General features: G+C 47.0%; 5 protein-coding genes across 5 annotated transcripts; 2 read left to right on the top strand and 3 right to left on the bottom strand.

Moving 5' to 3' along the window:
- Positions 1-160: 160 nt before the first annotated feature.
- PtA15_10A363 (uncharacterized protein) lies at positions 161-3,504 on the bottom strand (the record flags this gene model as incomplete). The annotated part of the gene is made up of 10 exons (XM_053160530.1): positions 161-269; positions 364-432; positions 519-688; positions 813-1,173; positions 1,255-1,543; positions 1,613-1,909; positions 1,989-2,362; positions 2,453-2,967; positions 3,070-3,316; positions 3,398-3,504. 10 exons carry the CDS (start codon positions 3,502-3,504, stop codon positions 161-163), a joined length of 2,538 nt encoding a protein of 845 aa, XP_053024495.1.
- A 935-nt stretch (positions 3,505-4,439) lies between these two features.
- On the bottom strand, positions 4,440-5,238 carry PtA15_10A362 (uncharacterized protein; the record flags this gene model as incomplete). The annotated part of the gene is made up of 3 exons (XM_053160529.1): positions 4,440-4,714; positions 4,827-4,847; positions 4,950-5,238. 3 exons carry the CDS (start codon positions 5,236-5,238, stop codon positions 4,440-4,442), a joined length of 585 nt encoding a protein of 194 aa, XP_053024494.1.
- Positions 5,239-7,612: 2,374 nt separating this feature from the next.
- On the bottom strand, positions 7,613-8,071 carry PtA15_10A361 (uncharacterized protein; the record flags this gene model as incomplete). Its single annotated transcript, XM_053160528.1, has 1 exon — positions 7,613-8,071. One exon carries the CDS (start codon positions 8,069-8,071, stop codon positions 7,613-7,615), a length of 459 nt encoding a protein of 152 aa, XP_053024493.1.
- Positions 8,072-14,178: 6,107 nt separating this feature from the next.
- Positions 14,179-19,328, top strand: PtA15_10A360 (uncharacterized protein; the record flags this gene model as incomplete). The annotated part of the gene is made up of 3 exons (XM_053160527.1): positions 14,179-14,387; positions 17,052-17,596; positions 19,318-19,328. The coding sequence occupies 3 exons, from the start codon at positions 14,179-14,181 to the stop codon at positions 19,326-19,328; spliced, it is 765 nt and encodes a 254-aa protein (XP_053024492.1).
- Positions 19,329-21,180: 1,852 nt separating this feature from the next.
- Positions 21,181-21,639, top strand: PtA15_10A359 (uncharacterized protein; the record flags this gene model as incomplete). The annotated part of the gene is made up of 1 exon (XM_053160525.1): positions 21,181-21,639. One exon carries the CDS (start codon positions 21,181-21,183, stop codon positions 21,637-21,639), a length of 459 nt encoding a protein of 152 aa, XP_053024491.1.
- Positions 21,640-23,860: the final 2,221 nt, after the last annotated feature.

Here is a 23,860-nt window from a genome sequence, read left to right as displayed (position 1 = left end):
TATATTAGCGAAGAGAAACAAAAGCATAGGCTGCGGTAACTTTAGGTAGCAGTATTGGAAGCTCGAAAATAAAGGTTTTGGGTGGAGGTTCCGAGTCGCAGTCTTGATGATGCGACGGGTGTGCAATGAATTGAGGACTTTGAAGAACGAAGTGGATTGATTAGGTTGATATATATTGGAAACAAGCGGTCACTTCGTTCAACCCGACTTCGGAGCGTAAGAGATCGTCATGCAAGTCGACCATATGTGCATTCGTGTAATGATTCCATCTACAATCAAGTAAAAAATAGACAGCCGGGTAATATTCCGGTTTAATTGATTAGACGGGGGAGATCTACAAACAAAAGGCAAGAGGGGGCTGACGTTGATTGGTCTCCGTATAACATCGCCGGAGCTTTGACGACCTGTTTCCCGTCTCGACAGCGTTTACATCTTCAACCATTGCAGAGAGATCATGCAGGGAAAATAAGAATCAATTAATTGACTGTCTACTGCTGTAAGAAAAAAATAGCACTGACTTGTAGACATCATGCGTATCGGATTTGGTGTTCTCATTGAGCCTGAACAGTTCTTTCAATGATTCGCGTGAGAACATCCGGGCTTCATCTTCTTGTTCATCGACCACTGACGCCGAGAGTTTCATCTTTTGAGACTGTCTTTGAAAGACTTTCTCCTCAACACTTCCCGTCTATAATACCAAGCATCAAATTTTGGTACGATGGTCAGCGTTGGATGTGGAAGCGGCGAGGGAGAATGACAAAAGGACAAGGAGCTGGATAATAGTAAATACGATAGACAGAGAGATGACGGACCAAGATGAAGCGATACACGAAACAGGTTTTCTTTTGTCCGTCTCTCCAAACACGCGCGAGTGCTTGTTGATCGGAGGCGGGGTTCCAATCGGGATCGAACAAGATGAGCCGATTGGCGCCGATCAGGTTGATCCCACACCCGCCGGCCTTGCTACTTAATAGGAAGATGAATTCCTTCCCTTCGGGGTCGTTGAAACGATCTACCAGCTTCTGTCGCTTGGTGATCTGCATCGTCCCGTCTAGCCTTAGGCTCCCCCATCTCCTCTCTCTACACATCTTTTCCATCACATCTAAGGTTTGGGTAAAGTTACTAATCAACACTATCTTGTCCGTCGTTTCAGTCTTGATCTTGTGCAAAAACCTTTTTTTTTCGTTAATCACAAACGGTCAGTCACCTGCCATCTGACAATTCGTAAGCAAGAAGGATGGGGATAGATCTTACCGTTCGAGCACGGTCATTTTACCAGACAACTCAGGTCGAGCGGGCGCTCGGGGATCCTTGGACCGATAGCCCTCCGGAAAACACTTCTCGGAGCCCGGAATATCTGTCTGCAAGTCGAGCAAATCAGGGTGGTTACATAATTTGCGAAGGATGCCCAACATCTTCAAGGGCTGGCAGCCCACTCCCTTTAAGAGCTTTTGTAGATCGGGCGATTCGATAAAGTGACGGTAAAGATCGAGTTGGAATGATGATGGAGCACAAAACACAACATGCTCATACTTGACCGGTACTTCAAAACAAATTGTATCAGCATACGAAATGAAAGAAAGGGGTAAAGAGGGTCAGGAGAAGCGCTTACAATATTTGGATAGCAAATCATTAGTCCTTCTGATAATGAATTTTTGGACCTTGGTGGTGAGCTCCTTGAGTTTAGCTTCGGCTAAGGCCACTTCAGCTTCGCTTGAATCCGAATCTCGTCCCCTAAGGATTGGCAATTCGTACGTCTTCCGGAACTGGGCTCGGTCGCCCAAGTAATTCGGATTGGCGAAATTCAACAGGGCAAAATATTCAGATAAGTCGTTCTGGATCGGGGTGCCCGTTAAGATGACCCGTCGTTCACAGTTAATGCCGTTTAGTGCGGCATAGGTTTGGTTGTCTAGCTTGAAACAAATCGAGGCAATCCAACGATGAGTTTCCTTTTTTAAAGCAGAATGTAAATCGAATGAGCTGCTCACCAGCATTTTTGAGTCGATGTCCTTCGTCGCAAAGTAATAGGCCGACGGGCGTGCGACCCAACTCCTCGACGAGACTGCCCCTCAAGGTTTCATAAGAGACAATCATTACCGGCTGAGGGACTCGGCGCCCCGTAGCTGAGACCCACTGACGAACACTGGTCAAGAGATTCGCTTTTGTCTGTTTTCCATCGACCGCAAGCGGGTTGATCGCCCCCGGTCCTAGCCACTTGTCAAACTCGTTTGCCCAGTTCTTCACCAGCGAGGATGGACATGCAACAATTGCTTTCTCTATCGATGGCTTGCCCGCAATTGGTGATTGTTTTAATAGCGTCCACAAAAGACTTATACATTGTAAAGTTTTACCTAAGCCCATTCTGTTGATCAACAAAAAACAAACAGTAAGCAAAAGAATTAGTCGACTAGCAGAGGTACCAGAATTTTAGCTCAGATGGATCAGGACTTGCTCGTCGGCCATAATGCAGCCCTTTGCGCCCTGTTCGACCATGCCAGTAGCACAGCGGTAGAGGAACTTGACGCCCTCAACTTGATGAGGTCTGAGGGTTTTTGCCAAACGAGGGTCGATAACAACGGGAACTTTCTTGATATCCTTTGGGTCGCCGGCCTTTTTGATTCCGAGCAGGTCGGGCAAGCTCTTATGGGGACCCTTCTGGCGTTCGATTTCGAGCTTTAGCCGAGCCTGTTCGGCCTCAATCTCGGCCGGTGTTCGTTCTGGGTCTCCCTGGCTCACCGGCTTCGGGGCCGGTCGGTCATCCACCGTCGGGTCCCACAAGACGATCGCAGTGTCCGCTAAAGGATCGTGCAGTGGCCGCGGCGCAAAGATCGGCTGCGGTCGAGCGCCCAGCGGCATTCCTGATAGTCTCACCTCGAGTATCGTCCCTGTCTTGAGATCTCTCATTGTTGGTAAACTAAACGTTTTCGGCGAGTCGTTTAGTGGAGTAACAGCAACCTTTCCAAATTTCTGCACAATTTTTTAGAAGATATGAAGGATAATTGCAAAGGGGGAGATGGGGTTAGTAAGATGTAGTGTGTGAGCTCATTGGTTTGTATTTGTGAAACGAACCCTAACTGGAGTGACGACCATTTCTTTGATAGGTCTTCCAAATCGATCGCGTTTGACCTTCTTGACCATCTTTCCGTTCTCGTCTTCCTCGAATTCATCATCATCACCGTTTTTCTTCTGCTTCTTTTTCTTTGTGTCAGTATCCGGGGCTTGGCCATCCTCCGTATAATTGACCGATTTCCGCGACCTGGATGATTTATTCTGCAGCGAGGCGGCCGGGCGGACTGGGGTGAATTTTCGAGAAAGTCTGGAATGTAAGCAACGAACATTAAGGTTAGAGTCGATTTGTCCGTCTTTAGTGAAGAAATGAAAAAGTGATAATGAATACATTTCGGTAGGGTCTACTTGACTCTTACCACTGATCACGGATGCTGGGGTCCTAGCTTCCGATGTTGATGATACTGCCGTCTTCTGTGTGGGAGTTCCTGGGTTCATAGTATGATTGGTAGCTGATGGTTCTTGTTGAGGTGTAGAAGTAGGGCCGGCAATGAGAGTGGCGCGTGTGCGGGATCAAAATCGCCGGGTCCCCCGCCGGCCGCCGGGGTCCAGCGCCAACAGTCCCCACCACTGTAAGAAACACGCCTTTCATTGTCGCTCACTTAACATCTTTATTGGGTCTCAACTGCTGATCGGATTGATCCCATTGGTACCTAATGTCAAGCCAATCAAGCCAGTGCGACTAACGGGTAGTGGGTGTACGGTTGCATGGGGAACCTCTAATGTAAACCATCCATCATTCCGAATTCTACCATTATAGACAGCTCACAATGGCTGGAACTCGGTCTCCCTTGGATTTAGCATGCGGTCCGTTTTACACTGCATCTCGAGCGGGCTTAAGGCTCGTCATGTTTTTCCCCTCGGCCACTGAGCTGAAGGTCCGCTGGGCTGAAGGGTCGCTGAGTTGTAGGGCCGCTGGGCTGAAGGGCTGAAGGGCCGCTGGGCTGAAGGGCTGAAGAGCTGCTGGGCTGAAGGGCTGAAGAGCTGCTGGGCTGAAGGGCTGAAGAGCTGCTGGGCTGAAGGGCTGAAGAGCTGCTGGGCTGAAGGGCCGCTGGGCTACTGGTCTGAGGGCCAACATTCTTCTTCTGCCCTCCTTTTATACTCCTCACATCCGTAAAAGTTTTTCTTGGGCACCTTTCTGACCTAGTCATATTCTCAAACAAAGTTTTACATAAACTCAGTCCATTCGAGCGCTCCATGCCAACCGAAGAGATCACTTAAAAGCAGTTCTGGTGAATTCGCTTGAGCAGGCTAGTATTTAAGATGTGATCGTGTGTTAGGAATGACAACGATACAAAAATCAATAGAAAGAAAAAGAAGTAGAAAAGAGACATCGAGGGCAGCATCCGCTTATTCCAAGAATGACCCATCGCTCAAGGCAATTCAATTAATGGGTCTTCGTCGCCTTGGCATATTCTGTCGATAACTTTGTGGCTAGTCGAGTTCGTTCCACACATTCGATATTTTTCCATCTCTGGCATTTGTCTACCTTCGCTTTCATTGCCCTCGCCGATCATCTCTGACAATGGATCCATAGTTGAAGCTGTTTCGGGAGACTCATCCTTCGGATTTGCGTTGATGCTGGTTGAACTTTGCTCGCTTGAGTCGGAGATATTGGAGTCTGACATCTTTCCCATTTCTAAAGAACCTTTGGATCATGACATTTATATGAGTACCCAAGGCGGGTGCAATCGGATCGGATTAAGCGATCCAGTAGAATATTGTAGGAATGACGCGATCAGCGCAAACGGACTGCTCACCGTGATCGAGGGTTGCATTGCCTTTGAAGATAAACCGGGTTCGTAATTCCAAGAAGTGACGTCAAATGTCATTTGATATTTCACCCTGTAAGCTCCTGAAACAAGAATAAGAGTGGAACTTACCAAGACCTGGCACAAAGCCATTTTTGGATTGGACCTGTCCGTACAATGTACTGATATTCTTGTCGTCGGCACAATAAGTCCTTGCAACATCCGTGAGATTCATTGAGTCGCTCCCGTCCGGCTTCACAGATTGGAGACAACTGTCCAGCACCGTGTCATTGGATGAGGTTTCGTTCTTAACCGCGTATTGACGAGGTGGCAAAACACGTATGGCCCGGTAGTAAGTTAGGTTTAAGTAGTAGGCAGTGATGACTTGAAGGGACAGAAATCTGGTGATCAGGAAGCGCATTTTGTTTGCTAGTTCTGACTTGTGGGTTTGACTGTGAGGGGATGTTCAGAAATTTTCGTGTGGGGGGATGAAATCAGGAGGAGCGATGTCAAGTAGGTCTACACTGCGACTCGGTTGAGGGGAGGTTGACAAAGGGCGAATGGCACAATATTTATAGCCTTTAGGGAGAACCGAAAGTCCAAGCTAACCGTAAACTTACGTGCCCACAACATCTAGAAGGCTGAGGACTGGTGACTGAGGGTTAGATACATAACGGAACAATAACTCGAGATTTTTAACCTTCGATGGTTTGATTCTGGGTCATTTCGTATGTATGTAGCCATCCTAGCGTAGTTGCTCGTGATACTCGGGGCATAACGAGGAAAAAAAAGGAGACAAACCGGCTGTGCAAAGAGAATCGCGCTCAACATGCCGAGTTGTGGACTCCTCGGTCAAGTTCATTTCATGAACTGAGCAAACAACATCAATTTTAGAACCACCAGGACACGTCTGCGCATGCATGTATAGAGCTCTGCCTTTGAAGATAGGTGCAGCAGATACTTAGATCGGTGGACCATTGCCAAGTAGGTGGAAATAACGAGCAGCAAGTAGTGGCAAATAATCGGGTCACTCCGGACTAGGCCATCTGATGTTTTGCTGTGGCCATGTTAACTTGGATCCGTCGGCTGAGCTCTTGAGCTTAGCAAGTCAAAAATGATTCTTTTGATTGAGTCGTTGCTTTCATAATCACGATACTTCTATCGCAATCCAGTTCCTCGCGATGTTAATCAAACGCGTGCAATCACCTGCTGCCCTGAATAAAAAAACAAGACTATTTACATTGGACGACTTCCCTGCGGTGCTGCAGCCCCTGCACAACCAGATTTAGTTCCGAGCAAAACCAGATTTACAAGCGGTGAAGAGAATTTTACAAACCATATTTTGCGGCACATACAGCTATTGTGTAAACGGTTGCGCTTTTTCGCGCTTTTTTTCCTTTTTTTCCCGCACCAAATTTTTTTTTTGCCCCCGATGTCATTTTTCCCCCCGGCGGACAGACGCAGGAATCCCCCGAGCCTGCCGCTGTGGGCGCTGCCTCAATATCAGCTCAGCACCCCTTAACCCCGCCAAATCTCGGCCGCATATCGTTGGAACCATCCAAGCCAAGGTCATCAAACAGTTTTTTTTTAGCTCGGTGGGTTTATCTCTTCATCCAAAAACTTCCTTCAGAAAATTTCTCACTTGCGGATGTTTTACAAGTGGATACTGAAATTTTCATGTTTTGTAGACATGGGTTATCGCCTGTACTCAGCCGACTTCAAATACGCGGTCGTCAGAGCGGCAAACGATGGGAAGACCTTAGCCGAGATTAACGCTTCATTAGCCGCATCCGTCAGCAAAGATTCCTTGCGCCGATGGACCGATCTGTACAAGAGGACGAGGGCTGTTGTTTGTGATCCTTCCACCTATCAAACCCAAGGCCGAACTTTTGAATTGAAGGAGGAAGATTTAAATTTTATCTCCGAGATGGTTGCTGAAAAGCCTACAGTTTATCTAGACGAAATCCAGCAGGTGTTAATTGAAGAGACCGGTGCGATAGTCTGCCTGAAAACTATTTCGAAAACGCTCCATGAGCGTTTGAACATGTCCAAAAAGACGATCAGGACGTTCAATCCACGCCAAGATCCGGAAGCAAGGGCTTACTACACCTCTCGAATCAGCTGTATACCAACCTCTTATCTTGTGTTCACAGGTAGGTCTTTCTTTTTTATTACCTACATACGTATGCCTATGTGATGACTTCCCTTCATTTTCAGATGAATCAGGGGTCTTGCTTGAGGTCGTTTCAAGAACAAGAGGATGGGCTCCTGTAGGTCAAAGAACACCCCGAGTTTCGCGAGAGAGGAGCACCCACAAGTACAATGTCATCCCAGCGATTGCTTTTGATGGGTTAGTTGCACACATGGTCCAGGAGGAATCAGTGAATCGGGCGGATTTTGAATTTTTTCTTGAGCACATCTTGGTAAGCAGTTGTAATGCGATCTGATTTGCGTTCATTTACTGATGCCAGTATTTGCAGCTTCCATCCATGAACCCGTTTCCAGGTCCCCGTAGCGTAGTTGTCATGGACAACGCTCAAATTCACCACAATGGACGTATCGCAGAGCTTGTTGAGGAACGAGGGTGCCTCTTGCAGTATCTTCCGGCATACTCACCAGACTTAAACCCAATTGAAAAGGGTTTCTCTGTTTACAAGTCAAATTTAAGACGGAACGAAGATTTACTTACCGGTGGTGAGGAGGACTATGATGTTTTAGATACTTTTGTTACTTTAGTTTTCACAGATGTTTTGAACCGTAAGCTCTTCATTGGCTCCGGTTACCTTGCAAATTGATTATATTGGGTTAATAAAAAACTGGAAACAGCGAGGTTGAGGATGCTTTGATTGCAGCAAGTTGTCGTTCCACCGGCCGGTTGAGGAGCACTGCGCCGGTGCCGGCGGTGCTTCCCGAGCGAGCTGATTGTCATATGCCGGGCTGAGATTGCTTGAGTCAGCCGACAAGGGCTCCTCGGACCCAAAGAGGATCAAATCGAGCTCGTCGTTCCACCGGCCGGTTGAGGAGCCCCGCGCCGGTGCCGGCGGTGCTTCCCAAGCAAGCTGATTGTCATATGCCGGGCTGAGATTGCTCGAGTCAGCCGACGAGGGCTCCTCGGACCCAAAGAGGATCAAATCGAGCTCGTCATTCCACCGGCCGGTTGAGGAGCACCGCGCCGGTGCCGGCGGTGCTTCCCGAGCAAGCTGATCGTCATATGACGGGCTGAGATTGCTCGAAACTGTTCCGCGTTGCACCATTCTGCGGCAGAAGACTACCTTCCGGGTCTGGAAACTGATCACACTAGACTCTCTCCAATTTCATTTCATTCCGAGTATGGAAAAAAATCAAGAGACTATTTTTTGTGCAAGCTAGAGACTAATTTGTTGGACAGAGACTGAAAACTAGACATTTTTGACTGAGCAAGACAAGATTTTGTTTGGGATCTTTTGTGTGTCTTAAGATAGATATGGATAGCATACTAGTTCATGGGACACAGTTTTTTTGAGGATTTTTAAGAGAGATACGAATAGCAGACTAGTTCATGGGAAACAATTTTTTGGAGTATTTTAACAAAATCTGAGAGAATTGGATCAAGCCAAACCTTTCAATGGCGCTTCTTGAGCTTTTGTTCGTATTTTTTTAGTTTGGCTGACAAGCAAACAAGCATGACTCCTTTTAACACCAAGGTCTTCAAACTCTTTTGCCTCGAAGTTTGCAAACTTGGTATAGTGGGTGATTCCATGTTCTTCTAGAGCTCTTTGGACCTTTTCGCAGTTCACATTGACGTGACAGTGAACCAAGTAGTCAGAAATGTTGACAGTTACATCCGAGGGGGGCGGGGCTCGAATGATTTGCTCGAGCGAAGTCAGGTTGAGGAACCGGCGGACCAGAGCTGTTTGTGCCGATGTTTGGAATTGCAGGGTACGACGGAAACATGTTTGCTGAGGGGCCCGGCCATGCCCAGGGGGAGTTTGGCCAAACCATTGGTGGGGGGACAAAACCACCCATTCCCATTCCGGTATAAGCGGCTGCCACCGGCGAGATGTTCGGAGGGGTTCTATGAACTCTGGGGGCTCTTGATGATGGGGACGACTCCAAAATAGCTGCCCGGGATTGATTGACGGGACTAGCTTCGCGTTCCCTATTGTCTTCCTCTCGGGCGGCCACACCTTGGAACTCGGCTTTGGTTTGAAACCTAAATGCTGGAGACGTTGGTGGTTTATGCTCCGTGATATCTGGATTTTGGGCCTGCAAAGATGCAAGATTAAAAAAGGCGCACAATTCTAGTGAACTGCTTCAAACTCAACTCACCATAGCTCTTGCCCAAAGGGCAATGCGATCGGGGCTGAGTGCAATGAAACAATTTCGATCTTTGGGGTCGATCATGACTGGAAGCTCCATGGATCCAGTCAGTCGTTCGCAGGGCAGGTGAGTTGCTCGGATCGTCCACATGTTGTTTAAGATCTCAGAGTTCTTCTTGGCACCAGCAGTGGGCTGTGGTTCGGTCGAAGCCTCATTGCTTTCTCTGTTTCTCTCAGACAAGTGTCTCAATGCTTTGTTCCTCTGATATGATACAAAACATCAGCCAAATTAGGAAGAGGTTCAATCTAAAAGAAGGAAAGTACCCACCTCCGCAGTGATTTTAGGATCATTCTGGACAACATAGATTTTAGCTCCCCCCTTACGTTCGGCCATATCAAGAAACTCGGCAAAGATTTCGGAGTTATCCAAGTCGGTCTTGTTTTTTTCAACGAATTGACCGCCATGTTGAATTATCGCCAACCAGGAGAGTTCGCCTTCTTTCTCTTGGTCTTCTGCGAGTTCAGAAACGACTTTTGGTTCCTTGACACAAAGCACGGCAAGTGCTGCCCGTTTGAAAGCGACGAGACTGGTATCCGAAGCCTTCCAATGAAAGAAGAGTTGACCTGGTTTCGGAGCAAGTTTCGTGTACTTATCCTCGGGTTCATTTGCCTTGCGTCTGTTTGCGTTTCGGGAATTGGGAGTGGGCTTAGGTTTGGGGACGTAGAGTTTGTAATCTAAGTTGACCTTGAACTCTTCGGCCTCTTTGTCTTGTCCAGCATCTTCTTTTCCATCCTGGCTATAAGTGTTGTCTTGCAAGCTTGGTGCGGCAGTGTCTGTTGATGCCATAGACTGATCCAACCACGCACTGACTTCATCTAGTGTTTGCATCTGATTGAGTTGACTGGAATAATCTGAAACAAAAATCCGCTGTTAGAAAATGGGAAATGCAATTAGGGGCAAGATGAAAAAAAAGAAATACCTTCAGGTTCCATGGCACCGGCGGTAGCAAACTGTTGGGATAGGATCTGATGAGGATGTGACGTGGCAGGAGGGAAAAAGGCAGCGGCAGAATCGGGGGATTCCTGCGTCTGTCCGCCGGGGGGAAAAATGACATCGGGGGCAAAAAAAAAATTTGGTGCGGGAAAAAAAGGAAAAAAAGCGCGGAAAAGTGCAACCGTTTACACAATAGCTGTATGTGCCGCAAAAATCCACTAGGGGTGGGGTGTAACTAGGGGTAGAGATGGTCACTTTGCACCCGCTGCGGGTATCCGCTATCCGCCTGCGGGTATCCGCTCAGGCCAGCGGGTATCCGCTAGCGGATGCGGATGTCTGGGATCCTGGGAAAATCCAGCGGATACCCGGGTAGCTAGACGGGTATCCGCTCTCTCTAGGGTCTATGTGAGCCGCAGCTGCGCAACTCTGAACCGGCTTTCCTGCCCTTGGCCCCCCACCCCCGGGGGAGCCGTGGTCGTTGTGCGACGACCCGGGCCTGGGCCAAGCCCGATCTAAGCCTCCTGCTTCCCTCAGGAGATATCCTCCGAAACCCCATATCCTCCAACAGCCACAACATATCCCCACAGCATGAACCGACGCAAGAGGGCCCGCAAACAACGCTCAGAAGAAGAAAATGATAGGCCGGCCGTGGAATCAAACCATGAACAGGACGATGGAAACTCAACTCCAAGTGCTACACCTGCGGGATCTGATATGACTGATGAGCAGCGTCTTGGCCAGTTCAAATATCTTCTTCTATTTTTCATTCTTTGGTATTTGATTTCTTACTAACAAACCTCTCTGAATTTAGAACATGCCAAGAAACTTGCACATAATCAAGTCAGTTTGGCGTACTCTGCTTATCATCCACCGGAGCTTTCCGATCAGCTCGATAAATTCCGCCGTTGTATGATTGCTTGGAGATGTAAGACGTGAGTGTTTATCTTTTAATTTCTGAAAAGTAACAACAGCTAAAGCAATGAATCTCAGGTGTGCTAAAACAATCAATCAACCCGCATACAAATCCTCGTGCAGTAATCTCCTTGCTCATGCTGGCCGATGTTTAAGAAAGCAGCAAATACCCTCAAACAACAAGACACTTGTAGAGTTTGGGGTTTTGGGCACAGGGGAAATTGACCCGCGGGAGGCAGGTGGTTTTTTTTGGCCATTTTTCTCCCTAATCTGACCATTCATCTCTCCTTAGGTCTTACAGCAATGCGCGATTTGGTGTGCCGAGGGTGCAAAACCGTTTTCAGCTTTGGAAGAACCCAGCTTCAAGAAAGTACTTCATCCAACGATCCTCAAGCATCTACCAAATCAAAAGATGGTTTCGCAGGCGATCCACATGTTGTACTTGTCCGTTCAGGAGGACCTATGCCAGGAATTAAAGGTTTGCCTGTTTCTTTTTCATAGCTATGTAGTTGGATAGGACCAAAAAATACTGCCTCCCATTCAGATTCACGAGGGAGCCCTGTACTTGGGGGTGGATGCGTGGCAGTCGCCGAATGGATTCGACATCATCGGGGCCGTGATATACCGTCTTTCAGACGATGGCGCTGGTAAAGTTCGATCAGACGCAATGCCCCTTGACTTTTTTCAGCTTAAAGAACAACATACCGGCAAATATTTGGCTCAAATGGTTGAGTTTATTGTTGACAAGTTTGGCTTAAAAACCGGGTATGAGCCTCTTTTTTCCCTTTTGTTTGATGTATCTGTTGCATTTGGTCTTCTAACCTAATGCCGTTTCTCTTATTAGATCTGTGGGATTGTTTCCGACAACGCGGCAAACAATGGAACAATGATCTGTGAGTTGGGGAAGCTCAACTGGAAGCGATTCACAGGCGAGGAGCAGTGGATATGGTGCTTCGCACATATCCTTAACCTTATTGTCAAGGCCATACTGCGACCATTTTCGCGCGTCAAAAATTCCACCCCAGGTGCTTCCGAGTTAGACGATTCAGATGAAGAAGACGAGCCAAGTGATCTTATTGAAGGGTAAGCGGTTCACTGACACCAAGTGCCCTTCAGACAACAACTTAGCTTATCCAATGATGATTTGTGTACCTTTTTTTGTCTGCAGCTTTGACAAAGATGATAGTGATGACAAAGATCAGCGTTTTTCAAATGAAGATGAGGAGGAAACAGACTTTGCGGCGGATGATGGTGAATTAGCCGAAGAAGATGAGCTGACTCTTGCTGATCTCAGGGACATCGAGGAGGAAGAAGACAGAGAGGTATACACTTCTCAAATGTGTCGTCAAACCCTTGCAAAGGTTTGTTCAAATTTTTCTCTTGCACTATATTTCTTGATCTCCTTTCCAGGTTGCCTAAGTTAACTACATATTTTCCTATTTTTCTCCAGTTCCGCGCAGTTGCAACTAAACTCAAGAAGTCGCCGAACTCAAAAGCCAAGTTCATTGAGATTTGCCAAGAAAAAAAATGCAAGCAACCGCACAACATCGAACGCGACGTCCCAACTCGCTGGAACTCAACGTATATTCAACTTAACAGCATCATCAGATGCGAGGAGGCAATGTGAGTATTCAAATCATCATTGTTTCGGGGGCAAAGAAAGCTGAGTTGATGTTCTTGACAGATTCTCCTGGCAACGCGATAAGCAGTTTGGAACCCACCACAATATCCATTTAAACCAGGAGGACTTCGACTTGGCGGCTGACCTAGTACAGGTCCTCAAGCCATTTTACGAGCTCACCCTTCAAGTTTCACTAGGTTCCTCGGCTTGCGTTTCGGATGTTGTGGTGATGATCGATCAAATCACTGCAGGTCTTTCCACAGTGATCGCAAATGAGGATGGAAATTATCCTCCTGCTTTACGCAATGCGTGTCGAGCTGGGCTTGGGATTACAAACAAGTATTACTCCCTAACCGACTGTTCTCCTATCTACCAAATAGCGATGGGTGTGTTTTTTCACCAACCTCAACCATGATTCTTTTACCCATTTAAATCTTGAACTAATGATATCTTTTTATCTGAACTTCCAGTCCTCCATCCATCCTTTAAAGACGAATATTTTAAGCTGGCCAAATGGCCTCAGGATTGGATCAATGAGGCGATCAATCTAACTCGCGAGATGTACAATACATGGTACAAGCCTAGAGGATCAGCTTCAGCCCCAAAACCACCGAAGAAAGTGTCGGCGAAGGTAAGTTTAGGCCTAATTTTATGTTCACTGACCCAGTGGACTGACTGATTTACGTACCCTTCAGCCAACTGGTGTTTGGGCAGGGTTAGGCGCAGCGGCTGTAGCCAGATCAGCCAAATCAACATCGGACCCGTTGGATATTTGACTCTCTGGCGGCCTGTTTTTGGATGATGGGGCGCCAATAAATGGTCTCGCTTGGTGGAGCGAGCAGAAGCAAAATGGCAATACTCACAACGGCCTCTTACAGATGGCCCTGGATGTCATGTGCTGCCCGGGTGAGTTTTCAATCAAGTATTAAAGAAAAACTTGTTGCTGATTGATCACTGCTTATATTTAGCAACCACGGTCGATGTGGAGCGTATGTTCAGCTTTGGACGAGACTATGTCTCCGCAAGGAGACACAACCTCCATCCGAAATCGGTAAGTAGAGGTATGGCGTTGTTGTTCTATTCCAAGAACGACAAGATAAAACCTCTTGCTCTCCACGAATACCTCGAAAAGCGAAAAAATAAATCTAAGAACAAGATGAAGCAAAAGAAGGCTGTTGTACAGGATGTGGTGACACTTGAGTGATCAGCTGTCACCACATGTTGATTTTACTATGTAATAAATGATATTGTTAGTGTTTTAAGTGATTTTTGAGTGGCGGGTATCCGCTGATACCCGCGCGGGTATCCGCTCACACACGGTGGCATCCGCCAGCGGATGCGGATGCCAAGAATGGGGGAAAAATGGCCTCGGATACCCGAACACGAGCGGGTATCCCGATGTGAAATGGCCATCTCTAATTAGGGGGGTTCACAATTGGAATTCACAAAACTTTAGGACACTGTAGCGAGTCGCTCTCCCGCGACGACGATGGGAAGTGGTGGGAGGAGGCCAAGGAGAGGCCTTTGAGCATGTAGATGCCGTACCGGGCGGTGCGCGAGGACGAGCGGGGCGGGAGGGCGGCGGAGCAGCCCGGCGACCAACCGCCAGCAGCAGCAGCGGGGGCCGCCGGGAGCGCCGGGTTCAGCGGGCTGGGCGCGGGCAGCTTGGTGTCCAGACTGCTCTTCTTCTTGACCGCCGAGAGCAGCCAGAGCCGTTTCTGGTGGGGCGCCGCGCCGTGGCTGGGGTCCGGCGAGGCCGGCCGGGGACTATCGCTGATTTTAAGGTGTTTACACACTTTTTTTCAAAAAATTGATCAATTGGACTGGTTGGCAAGTATCACACGCTGCAGTGCACTTTACCAAATTTTTAAAATTTTGTTCAGAAGGGCCTTAAATTTAGCTCCAAAGTTTTGTAAATTTCAATTGTGAACCCCCCTAATATAATTTCGGACCTACTTCGCGCAGCAGCGGAAAACTCTTCGCGCACAGAATTGACCGTCCCCCGACGTTGAGCCCGCTGTGCGCGCAAGCTGAAAAATACTTCGCGCACAGCGACTTCCCCCGAAAGAAGGAGGGGATTTTTCTCAATTTTTTTTTGATTAATCAAAAGAGGGGGTCTTAACTGCCCTCTCCAAAAAATATTGGATTTTTTGAAGGTGTCCTTGTGATGCAAAAAAAAAAATCATAATATTAATCCAAAAAAAGGCACCCGCTACCCCGATAGCCCACCCCGGGGCCTTTGTACCTGCTCAAACTTAAGCGGTTGGGTACCCAGCCCCTCGAAAACAAAGTTCGAGGGGCAGCAGCTCCGGGCCCGGCTATCCCCCAGCCGCCGTGCCGATGGCCGGCACAGGCCATCGAGCGGAGTTGCACACTCCCCCGATGACCGGCCAGCACATGCGTGCATGTGGCACAAATTACCGGTCATTGAGGGGATTATGTACTCCTCTCGATGGCCAATCTATCCCGGTCATCGAGTGGAGCACATACTTCCCTTGATGACCGGGTCCGTTCCGGTCATCGAGGGGAGTACATACTTCCCTCGATGACCGGGTCCGTGCCGGTCATCGAGGGGAGTGTTCACTCCTCTCGATGACCGGAGCAATCTGGTCATTGAGGGGAGTATGTACTCCTCTCAATGACCGGGTCCATGCCGGTCATCGAGAGGAGTACATCCTTCCCCCGATGACCGGGTCCGTTCCGGTCATCAAGAGGAATGTTCACTCCTCTCGACGACTGGAGCTTGGTGACCTGGTTGCTCCGGTTGGCGAGAGGAGTGAACACTCCCCTCGATGACCGGAACGGACTCGGTCATCGAGGGAAGGATGATGTACTCCTCTGGAGAGGAGTACACTCCCCTTGGTGACCCGATTACTCCGGTCGTCGAGAGGAGTGAACATTCCTCTTGATGACCGGAACGGACCCGGTCATTGAGGGAAGGATGTACTCGTCTCGATGACCGGCATGGACCCGGTCATCAAAAGGAGTACATACTCCCCCGATGACCAGATTGCTCCGGTCATCGAGAGGAGTGAACACTCCCCTCGATGACCGGAACGGACCCGGTCATCGAGGGAAGTATGTACTCCACTCGATGACCGGGACAGAGTGGCCATCGAGAGGAACACTCCCCTCGATGACCGGAACGGACCCGGTCATCGAGGGAAGTATGTACTCCACTCGATGACCGGGACAGAGTGGCCATTGAGAGGAGTACACAATCCCCTCGATGACTGGTAAATAGTGCTAGATGCACACATGTGTGCTGGCCGGCCGGTTATCGGGGGAGTGTGCAACTCCGCTCGATGGCCTGTGCCGGCCATCGGCACGGCGGCTGGGGGATAGCCGGGCCCGGAGCTGCTGCCCCTCGAACTTTCTTTTCGAGGGGCTGGGTACCCAACCGCTTAAGTCTTAGCAGGTGGAAAGTCCCCGGGGTGGGCTATCGGGGTAGCGGGTGCCTTTTTTTTGGATATTAATTATGTTTTTTTTTTTACATGACAAGGACACCTCCAAAAAATCCAATATTTTTTGGAGAGGGCAGTTAAGACCCCCTCTTCTGATTAATCAAAAAAAAATTGAGAAAAATCCCCTCCTTCTTTCGGGGGAAGTCGCTGTGCGCGAAGTATTTTTTGGCTTGCGCGCACAGCGGGCTTGACGTCGGGGGACGGTCGATTCTGTGCGCGAAGAGTTTTTCGCTGCTGCGCAAAGTAGGTCCGTATAATTTTACAAACCATCATCCTAAATTGGAGGTATGTAAATAAAACTACTGTAAATAAAGGTTTGTAAAATTTCATCAGATGCGCTTATACCAGATATTCACAGGCCATACCTTGCATGTCTTGCAAGGCAAGGTTGTGTAACTACATAATCATATTTAAAAGTATAACTTTACAACCCATAGTCTTGCAAGCGTTGATGTATTGTAAAAATATGTATGTAAATATACATTTGGCTGCCGTGGGATATAAATTTAATACAATACAACAGCCCGGCATTTGCAATTGATCAAGCAAAATGTTCAACGCACATCAAGATTCAACTAAAATCAAGATTCAACTAACATCAAGATTCAACCAACAGACAACAAGATTCTACTAACAGACAACAATGATATCAAACAAATGACATCAGCCCAACAACACCATGCAACCAACCTCCCCAATACCCCCACCACAAACACAAACGGCCCCTCCAGGATCCCGCCGCCGCAATGACAGCTACTCACCCGGCTCCCCCATCTCCCACGACAAACCCAACTAGTGCGTGACACCGACTACGATGAATCAGACAAGCCCTTTGTGGTTCATTCCGCCATCTAGCCCGACGAGCCCGATGACTTCACTCCCTCCCTCCAGTCCCATTCCCTCACCCTCTCCCAGAGAATCTGATCCCATCCGCGCTTTTCACAGTCTCATTCCCCCACTCAGCTCAAATTCTTCCGATTCTGATTCTACTAAGATGCCTCATTCTCACGTCAAGCATTCCTCTCAAGACACGAAGAAGTCCCAAACCAAAGTCCTGAAGAGCCCGAACCGCCCCAAGAATTCTCCAAAAAGAGAAATCCCCATCAAGTTCCCAAAGCCGAACAAAACTAACTTGAATGAACTGATTTCTCAGAAGCCCGACCGCGTGGAGGATAGAAGGCAACCTCCAAAGGTATCAAAAAATTGGCGTGATCATTATTCTTCATGCAGCAACCCACCCATATCTGAATCAACCTCCTCCGATGATGCTGACGATGAAGGATTTGCAAATGGTTGTGTTGAAAATAACGACTCCGAGACGGACGACGACACCGCTGCTTATAAGCCTCCTAAACGGCCTTCCAAAGGACATCGTCGCCGCGGGGTTGTTGAAAGTGAACATGACTCTGGTTCTGTCTCCAATGATGCCGATTGCTCCAATTCCGACAACACTAACGGCCATGGCTCAGACTCCGCCAACAACTCTGATGGTGAATGTGACAACTCTGACAATGGAGAATCCCTTCCTCCAAAACGCCTATCAAAAGACAAGGAGTGGTTTCTTCCGGATCTAGAAGATAAATTTGAAACATACATTGATCATGGGTGTACCCTTGATAAGCAAGGATACCCAATCTACCCCAACGGACGCACTACGTTTCTACGATTACCAGGCGAACAGATCACTAACTTTGGGACCATTGGCTTCTCCAAGACGTGCTCTGTCAACTATTGCCGGAATCGCACTTGGAAAGTCACACGATACTTCTGTCTTGGCGCTCTTGTCTGCAATAACCCATCGTGCAACTGGGCTGGACCCCCCCCGACTGGAAAGGCAGGTAAAGAAAAGTTTAGTAACAAGTAAGTTGGTTTGCAACTCACTATTACAAATCATATGGGTTGCAAAGTTTTTTACAAATGTTTGCAAAATATAATTACAACCTATATCGACTGCAAAATAAAATTACAACCTACTGACCGTACTGCTTTATTCACAGGAAAATGAGATGCAGAGGCCTTGCAAACAAGTGCAAGGGCAAAGTCTCACATCAAAGGTGCCCAGACTCAGTTGCAATTCAATTCGACCACCACCTTCCAACCGGTTGGGGTATCCTCAGACACAAGGGCACTCACCCTCACCCGTGGCCCAAGGCTAAAAAGCCGGATTGTATGGCCAAGGAAGAGTTGAAGGCCAAAATAAAAAAACATCCAAAAGCAACAGCGCTTGCGCTGAAGGTTTGTTATTTTTGACTGCCTTCTTTCTCCCTCTTTGATTTATTGACATGTACATTCTTCTCCTGCAGATGGGGAAGGCTTCAGATCCGACCGCTGATATTGACAGTGTCGTAGCAATACACCCGGCTTACATAAACCGAGATTGGCTTGCGTGTTACCGCCGCACCATCCTTGTGGAGTTGGGCTTGGCCCCGGACAAACTTGGAGACGGTGTTGGGGACAAATTCCTCTTGACCATGTTTGGATGGCCTGCGTGAGTAATTTTGTTGATCTTTGTTTTAATTACTTATGTCTAATTTGGTTCACTACTTCTACAGGCGGGGAATGTGGATCATTTCATCTTCATTCATGCTGCAGAATGAGCATTTCACATTCCAAACCAAATGGATGTCAGACCGATTAATGGCTCGCGACAGTGATAATCGAGTGTACAGCGGAGGCCTTCTATCGGATGTAACTTACCAATACTTCGAGAATGGTTACTTGCTAACAACATCAATGTTTTGCGACGAGCTCCAACAATGGATTCCGATTCAACTCACTTGGATCCGCGGCTTGAGTGAAGAATACTACAAGATTCACTTTGCGACGTTGTTTTGACAGTTTTTGGCCGCCTCAATCACACCTGCCGAACGCGACACTCTTGTCCGACAAGTCGTGGACTTCTTGACGGCTCAAGTAGAAGGATTTGTATCCGCTTACCTGGAGGTCTTTCGTCAAGGAACTCGCAAAGAGGTCAGGAGGATGTTGAAGGGGTGCCGCGAGCATTTCCGTCAATCAGTTACACGGGTCAAGCGGAATCGGTCACTCATAACAGTTGATCAAGAGGTATGTCTTCTCATTCTGATTCATAGTTTGTAAAAATAAATTTGCATTGCATTATGAGTTTTAAAATTACTGTTACAACTCTTGCAAAGTTATTTTACAACTGTTGCAAAAGAAAACTGTTCATTTTTACATCCCTTAAACATCCGAGCCAATAACTGATTCCTTTACATTTTCTTCCTTAGGAGCCCTTCAGAAAGGCTTGCATGGATCTCCTGGAACCAGCCACACCCGATGGCCAAACTCATGAACAGAAGGTCGACCATATTCGACGACGTTATCCAAAAGTTCAAAAATGGCTAGACTGGTGGACCGTTTCAGATATTGAGGCACTCTTGTTTCCCTCACGAGAACCACGACTTGAGGATACGCCTGATGGGCTGCCTGACACTACCAATGGCCAAGAGAGCTTGCATCGGACATATTATTGCCTGAGGTAAGCACAAATTAGTTTTTTTTTACAATCTTAGTATCATCCACTGACAAAGACTCACTTTGCCACCATCTATAGTGATGGAAGACAGTGTTTGATGCTTGGAATGATAGATCTTTACACATTTGTTGACATGCTCGAGCGCGATTGGAAGGCGCTGATGGAAGGAGTTCAGATAAGCTATGGGGCAGGTGATAAAGGCCAAGACGTTGGTGTCACCATGGGCCTGGGAAAAAAGCGCAAGAGAGGAACCAAATATGTAAATGATGGACGACCGCCAGACACTACAGAAGAACTCGTTGGGAAGAAAACCGGGCGGCCGCCACAATTGAGGAGCTTCAACAAGAATCTCTGGGCCGCCTATGTGTCATACCGCGCCAACACAACTAACCCCAAGAGATCAAACCGCTGCTGGCTCTCCCCAGGTTTGGAATCAATGTATGCCCTCTTCAGTCCGCTGTGGGCTCGTGGTATTAGTGGAAAGGGGAGCAATATTTTCACCCAGATTGCACACCACTTCTCTTGTCGAGTCACAGGCGAATTAAATGGAAGCAACACAATCAGATCAACGATTTCACGGGGCCAGAACAGCATCTTTGAAGCCGTGCGCGATAAGTACCCGGAGCTTTTGCATTGTGCAATCGTTTCCTGGAGGTTTTGTTGGATCCCAAACTCCACAAACGGGCTGCCTACAAGGAGCTCTTCTCCGTGAAGGAACAACGCGAATTCACCTGTCAGCTCAATTGCGAGACGCCGCAATCACATCCTGATTGAGAACACCAAACATTGCACGTCCTGAAAGTCAAGCCGTACATGTTCCACGAAAACAACATCCCTTACTCAGATGTTGCAAAGTTGATCAATCTCTGGCAATCATCTGGTTTGATATCAGTCTTGGGGCTTGTCTGAAAGTTGTGCACTAACCCGGAGCCCTCTTCAAAACCAAAGCCAAAAAAGAGAGCAAAACTGTTGAAGGTCTCGTCCGAAATTGCCATTGTGGCTAATCACACAAATCTTGCTCACTACATCATTGACCAATCAAAGCTAGAGTTCAACAAAGATCATCCAGCACCTCTTCATCTGCATTTTCATATTGAATTCACCGGCAGCACCAGCAACGCTCACCGGCTCAAATTCATGGCAACAACCAATTGGCCATTCAAGTTGACTGTCGGAGGGCATATCTACACGCTAATATCTCGAGGCTACTGGAAAGATAACCATTATTGGTGTAAGGTATTGCGAAGTGCGAATATCTCCGCCGATAAGGGCAGTTTGACTGCTGTTTGGCTTCATAACAACGCCACAAATGACGGTTTTGCGCAACAAATCAACCGGGTCCCAAGTTCAATTGCCGGAGCAGATCCATTCACCAGTTGGGTCTTCTACTCTCGCGTGTGGACCCCTTCGGAGGAAGAGTACGTTGAGAAGGCCATTGATAGGATCAAGCAAGATAATCCCGACGCTAGTGGCGAAATCCCCTTCAAAGACTTGAAGTCAATTTTGAATGTCTCTCACAACTCAACTTCAATCGCTCATCAGGAGCCTCCGCAAGCAAAAAGTAAGGAAACAAGCAAAAAAATGGGAAAATCCTCATTGGCAACAACAAGAAACAAAAAGGCACAAATCGAAGAAGACTCTGAATCGGAAAGCGGTGAATCAGGAATTGCAGAAATCAAAAAGGAAGCCGATGATATCCTTGAAGAGGATCAATCATTCCTTGTAGATCACTCAGCCGATCTAGACTTCTCGTTCCTGGAGGATGACCCCTCTGAAGCGCGCGATCCAGACAAATCTTTCCTTCCGGATGATTCTGTCCTGACAAATCAAACCGTGGATCAAACAGTGGATCAATCAGAAGGTCGCACCCAGCCACAAGCGGCTGCATCCCTTCCCAAAGGCGCGGAAGAAAAGCAAGATTTGTGTCAAATGGCTCCGTCAAAGGCGCCTCTTTGTTTGAAGTTGAAGGTCACGGCTCCGAAAGAACCAAAACCAAGCCCAGGCGCTCTAGCAGGATCAGGAAAGTCGTGTAGGGTGTAGTTTTCATTTTTTTTCCAGCCTTTTACACTTGTTTCCGTGTTTTTCCACTTGTTTCTGTGTTTTTTCCGCTCTTTTTTCCACTTCTTATGTCCCTGTGACTGCAAAATAAATACACGTGTTTTTAGCTTTTTTTTGTGAATTTATACTTATGTCACTCCTCCAGAAATCAATGCCAGAGGTTTTCTTTGAGGGTTGCAAATTATGGTTTGCAAAATTTGATTTTTGAGGTCTGATTCACGGTTTTGCAATACATTATTTGCAGCTCATAAAGGTTTGTGGGTGAATGAGGTGCAAAATTGTAAGATTTGCACCTGAAATGCCATTTGACATACCTTTTCTTTTACAAACCATAAGGTGCGTGAAGGATGGATTGCAAAATTAGATATTGGAAATCTAGGGTTGGATTTTGCAAAAGTAGTCTTGCAAACCTTCCAATTTGCAAGCTAATTTTTGGGGGCATGTGTTGTGAATTTACATATTAGGGCGACTTTATTGAATTTTACATTACATATGAATTACAAACCACATGTATTGTAAAATATGGTTTGTAAAATTATAGCGACCCATTTACAAGGGACCTGTAGCGCGTCAACACCGGGGAATTTAGGTTTACACGGACTAAATCGAGCTTAAAGCCACTTGTGGTGAGCGGGTCTGGGCGGCAGCCCAGTCTCACCAGAAAGGCTTACGAGCAAAAGCACAAAGCTTGCGTGAGCCGGAGGTGATATACACACCATTATTTCTCTCCTGGTTTCTCTCCCACTCCTCAGAATTTTTGTTTTTTGTTTTTTCTGACAGGCTACCATCTGCTTGATTTTTCAGTATTTTTTATTGTTGTATTGGATGACTTCCCGTCGTTGTTTAGAGAGCTCTAGATGCCCCTCTAAATCCTAAATTAAGACAGCTATCAAAAACTCAACCAGTGCACATTAAGTTAATGAACTGTAGGGTTAGGAAAACATTTTCCTTTTTGTCAAAAATTAAGAATTTGGGTTTGTAAATTGAGATCTGGGAGGCTCCCAGACTTGACGGGAAGTCCTCCATTAGATGACTTCCCGTCGGCATTTAGAGAGCTCTAGATGCCCCTCTAATTCATAAATTAAGACAGCTACCAAAACCATGAAAAGCACACATCAGAGCAACAAACTAAAGGCTTAGGAAAACATTTTCCTTTATCCTGAAAATTAAGAGTTTGGTTGTGTAAATTGAGATCTGGGAGGCTCCCAGACTCAATGGGAAGTATTCCATTCTCCCCACTTCATGTTTCAAACTTGATGACAAGAAGTAGTATGACTGGTGACAACCCTCAAACTCTCCAAAACCAGCATTGAGCTACATATCTGAGTGACTGCTATTATCTTGGTCATTGAGATGAGTATCTTTTGATTGATATCATAGCAGTCATGGAGGTACACAAATCAATGACCTGTACATGATACCACTCATTGAGGTGTGTCCCTTGATGGTCAGTTGGTCATTGAGGGGTACAACTCAATGAAAATTGTCATCACAGTCATTGAGGTGAGAATTTATTGACTCAGATTTTTCTCACCTCATGTTCACTGTCATGAGTCATGTTTGGGCAACCATCAGGGTGGACACCAGAAATATTCACACCTGATTTTTTAAGGGGCTTAACTAATTGACTCCCAAAAATTGAATTCCAACTCCCAAAACTTAATTTTTGGGAGTCAGAATGTACCCAACATATAATGGGAGTCTAAAATACAATTTTACCAAAAATTACATAAAGAAATAAAAAATTATGCCTTCTCACTGGGGTGCCCAAAGCACACCAAAATTTTGCAGCGGGAAGAAGCCCACCTCAAGAGCACATGGTGAGCTGCACGGCATTATTACACCAGTAATGGGGTCTGCTCTGTGGGTATAATTTGGCGGATCTACTACAAAGGAAACATACCAAAAAATTAGCCACGGTGCTCCAAAGGGTCCCAAAATTTTACAGCAACAAGTTCATTAATATTTAGTCAAATGGTTAGCTGCTAGGTAGTAACTCACAAACCGATTTTTTGAGGCAGCAGGGGCTTCTAAGCCCCTATTTTGATTATCCAGAAATTTCCATAACTTCTTTTTCCCTTGTACCGCATGGATAAAAATTTGCAGAACAGATCATAATGCATAAAATTAAACACCTGAAAGTTTTAGCAATATTGTGCCATCAGAACATGAGATATAAGGGGTGTGTGGTGGAATGGGTAGG

Source organism: Puccinia triticina, chromosome 10A (assembly GCF_026914185.1).
Source record: "Puccinia triticina chromosome 10A, complete sequence".
Classification (NCBI taxonomy): Eukaryota; Fungi; Basidiomycota; class Pucciniomycetes; order Pucciniales; family Pucciniaceae; genus Puccinia; species Puccinia triticina.
This window is presented reverse-complemented; position numbering and strand designations above follow the sequence as displayed.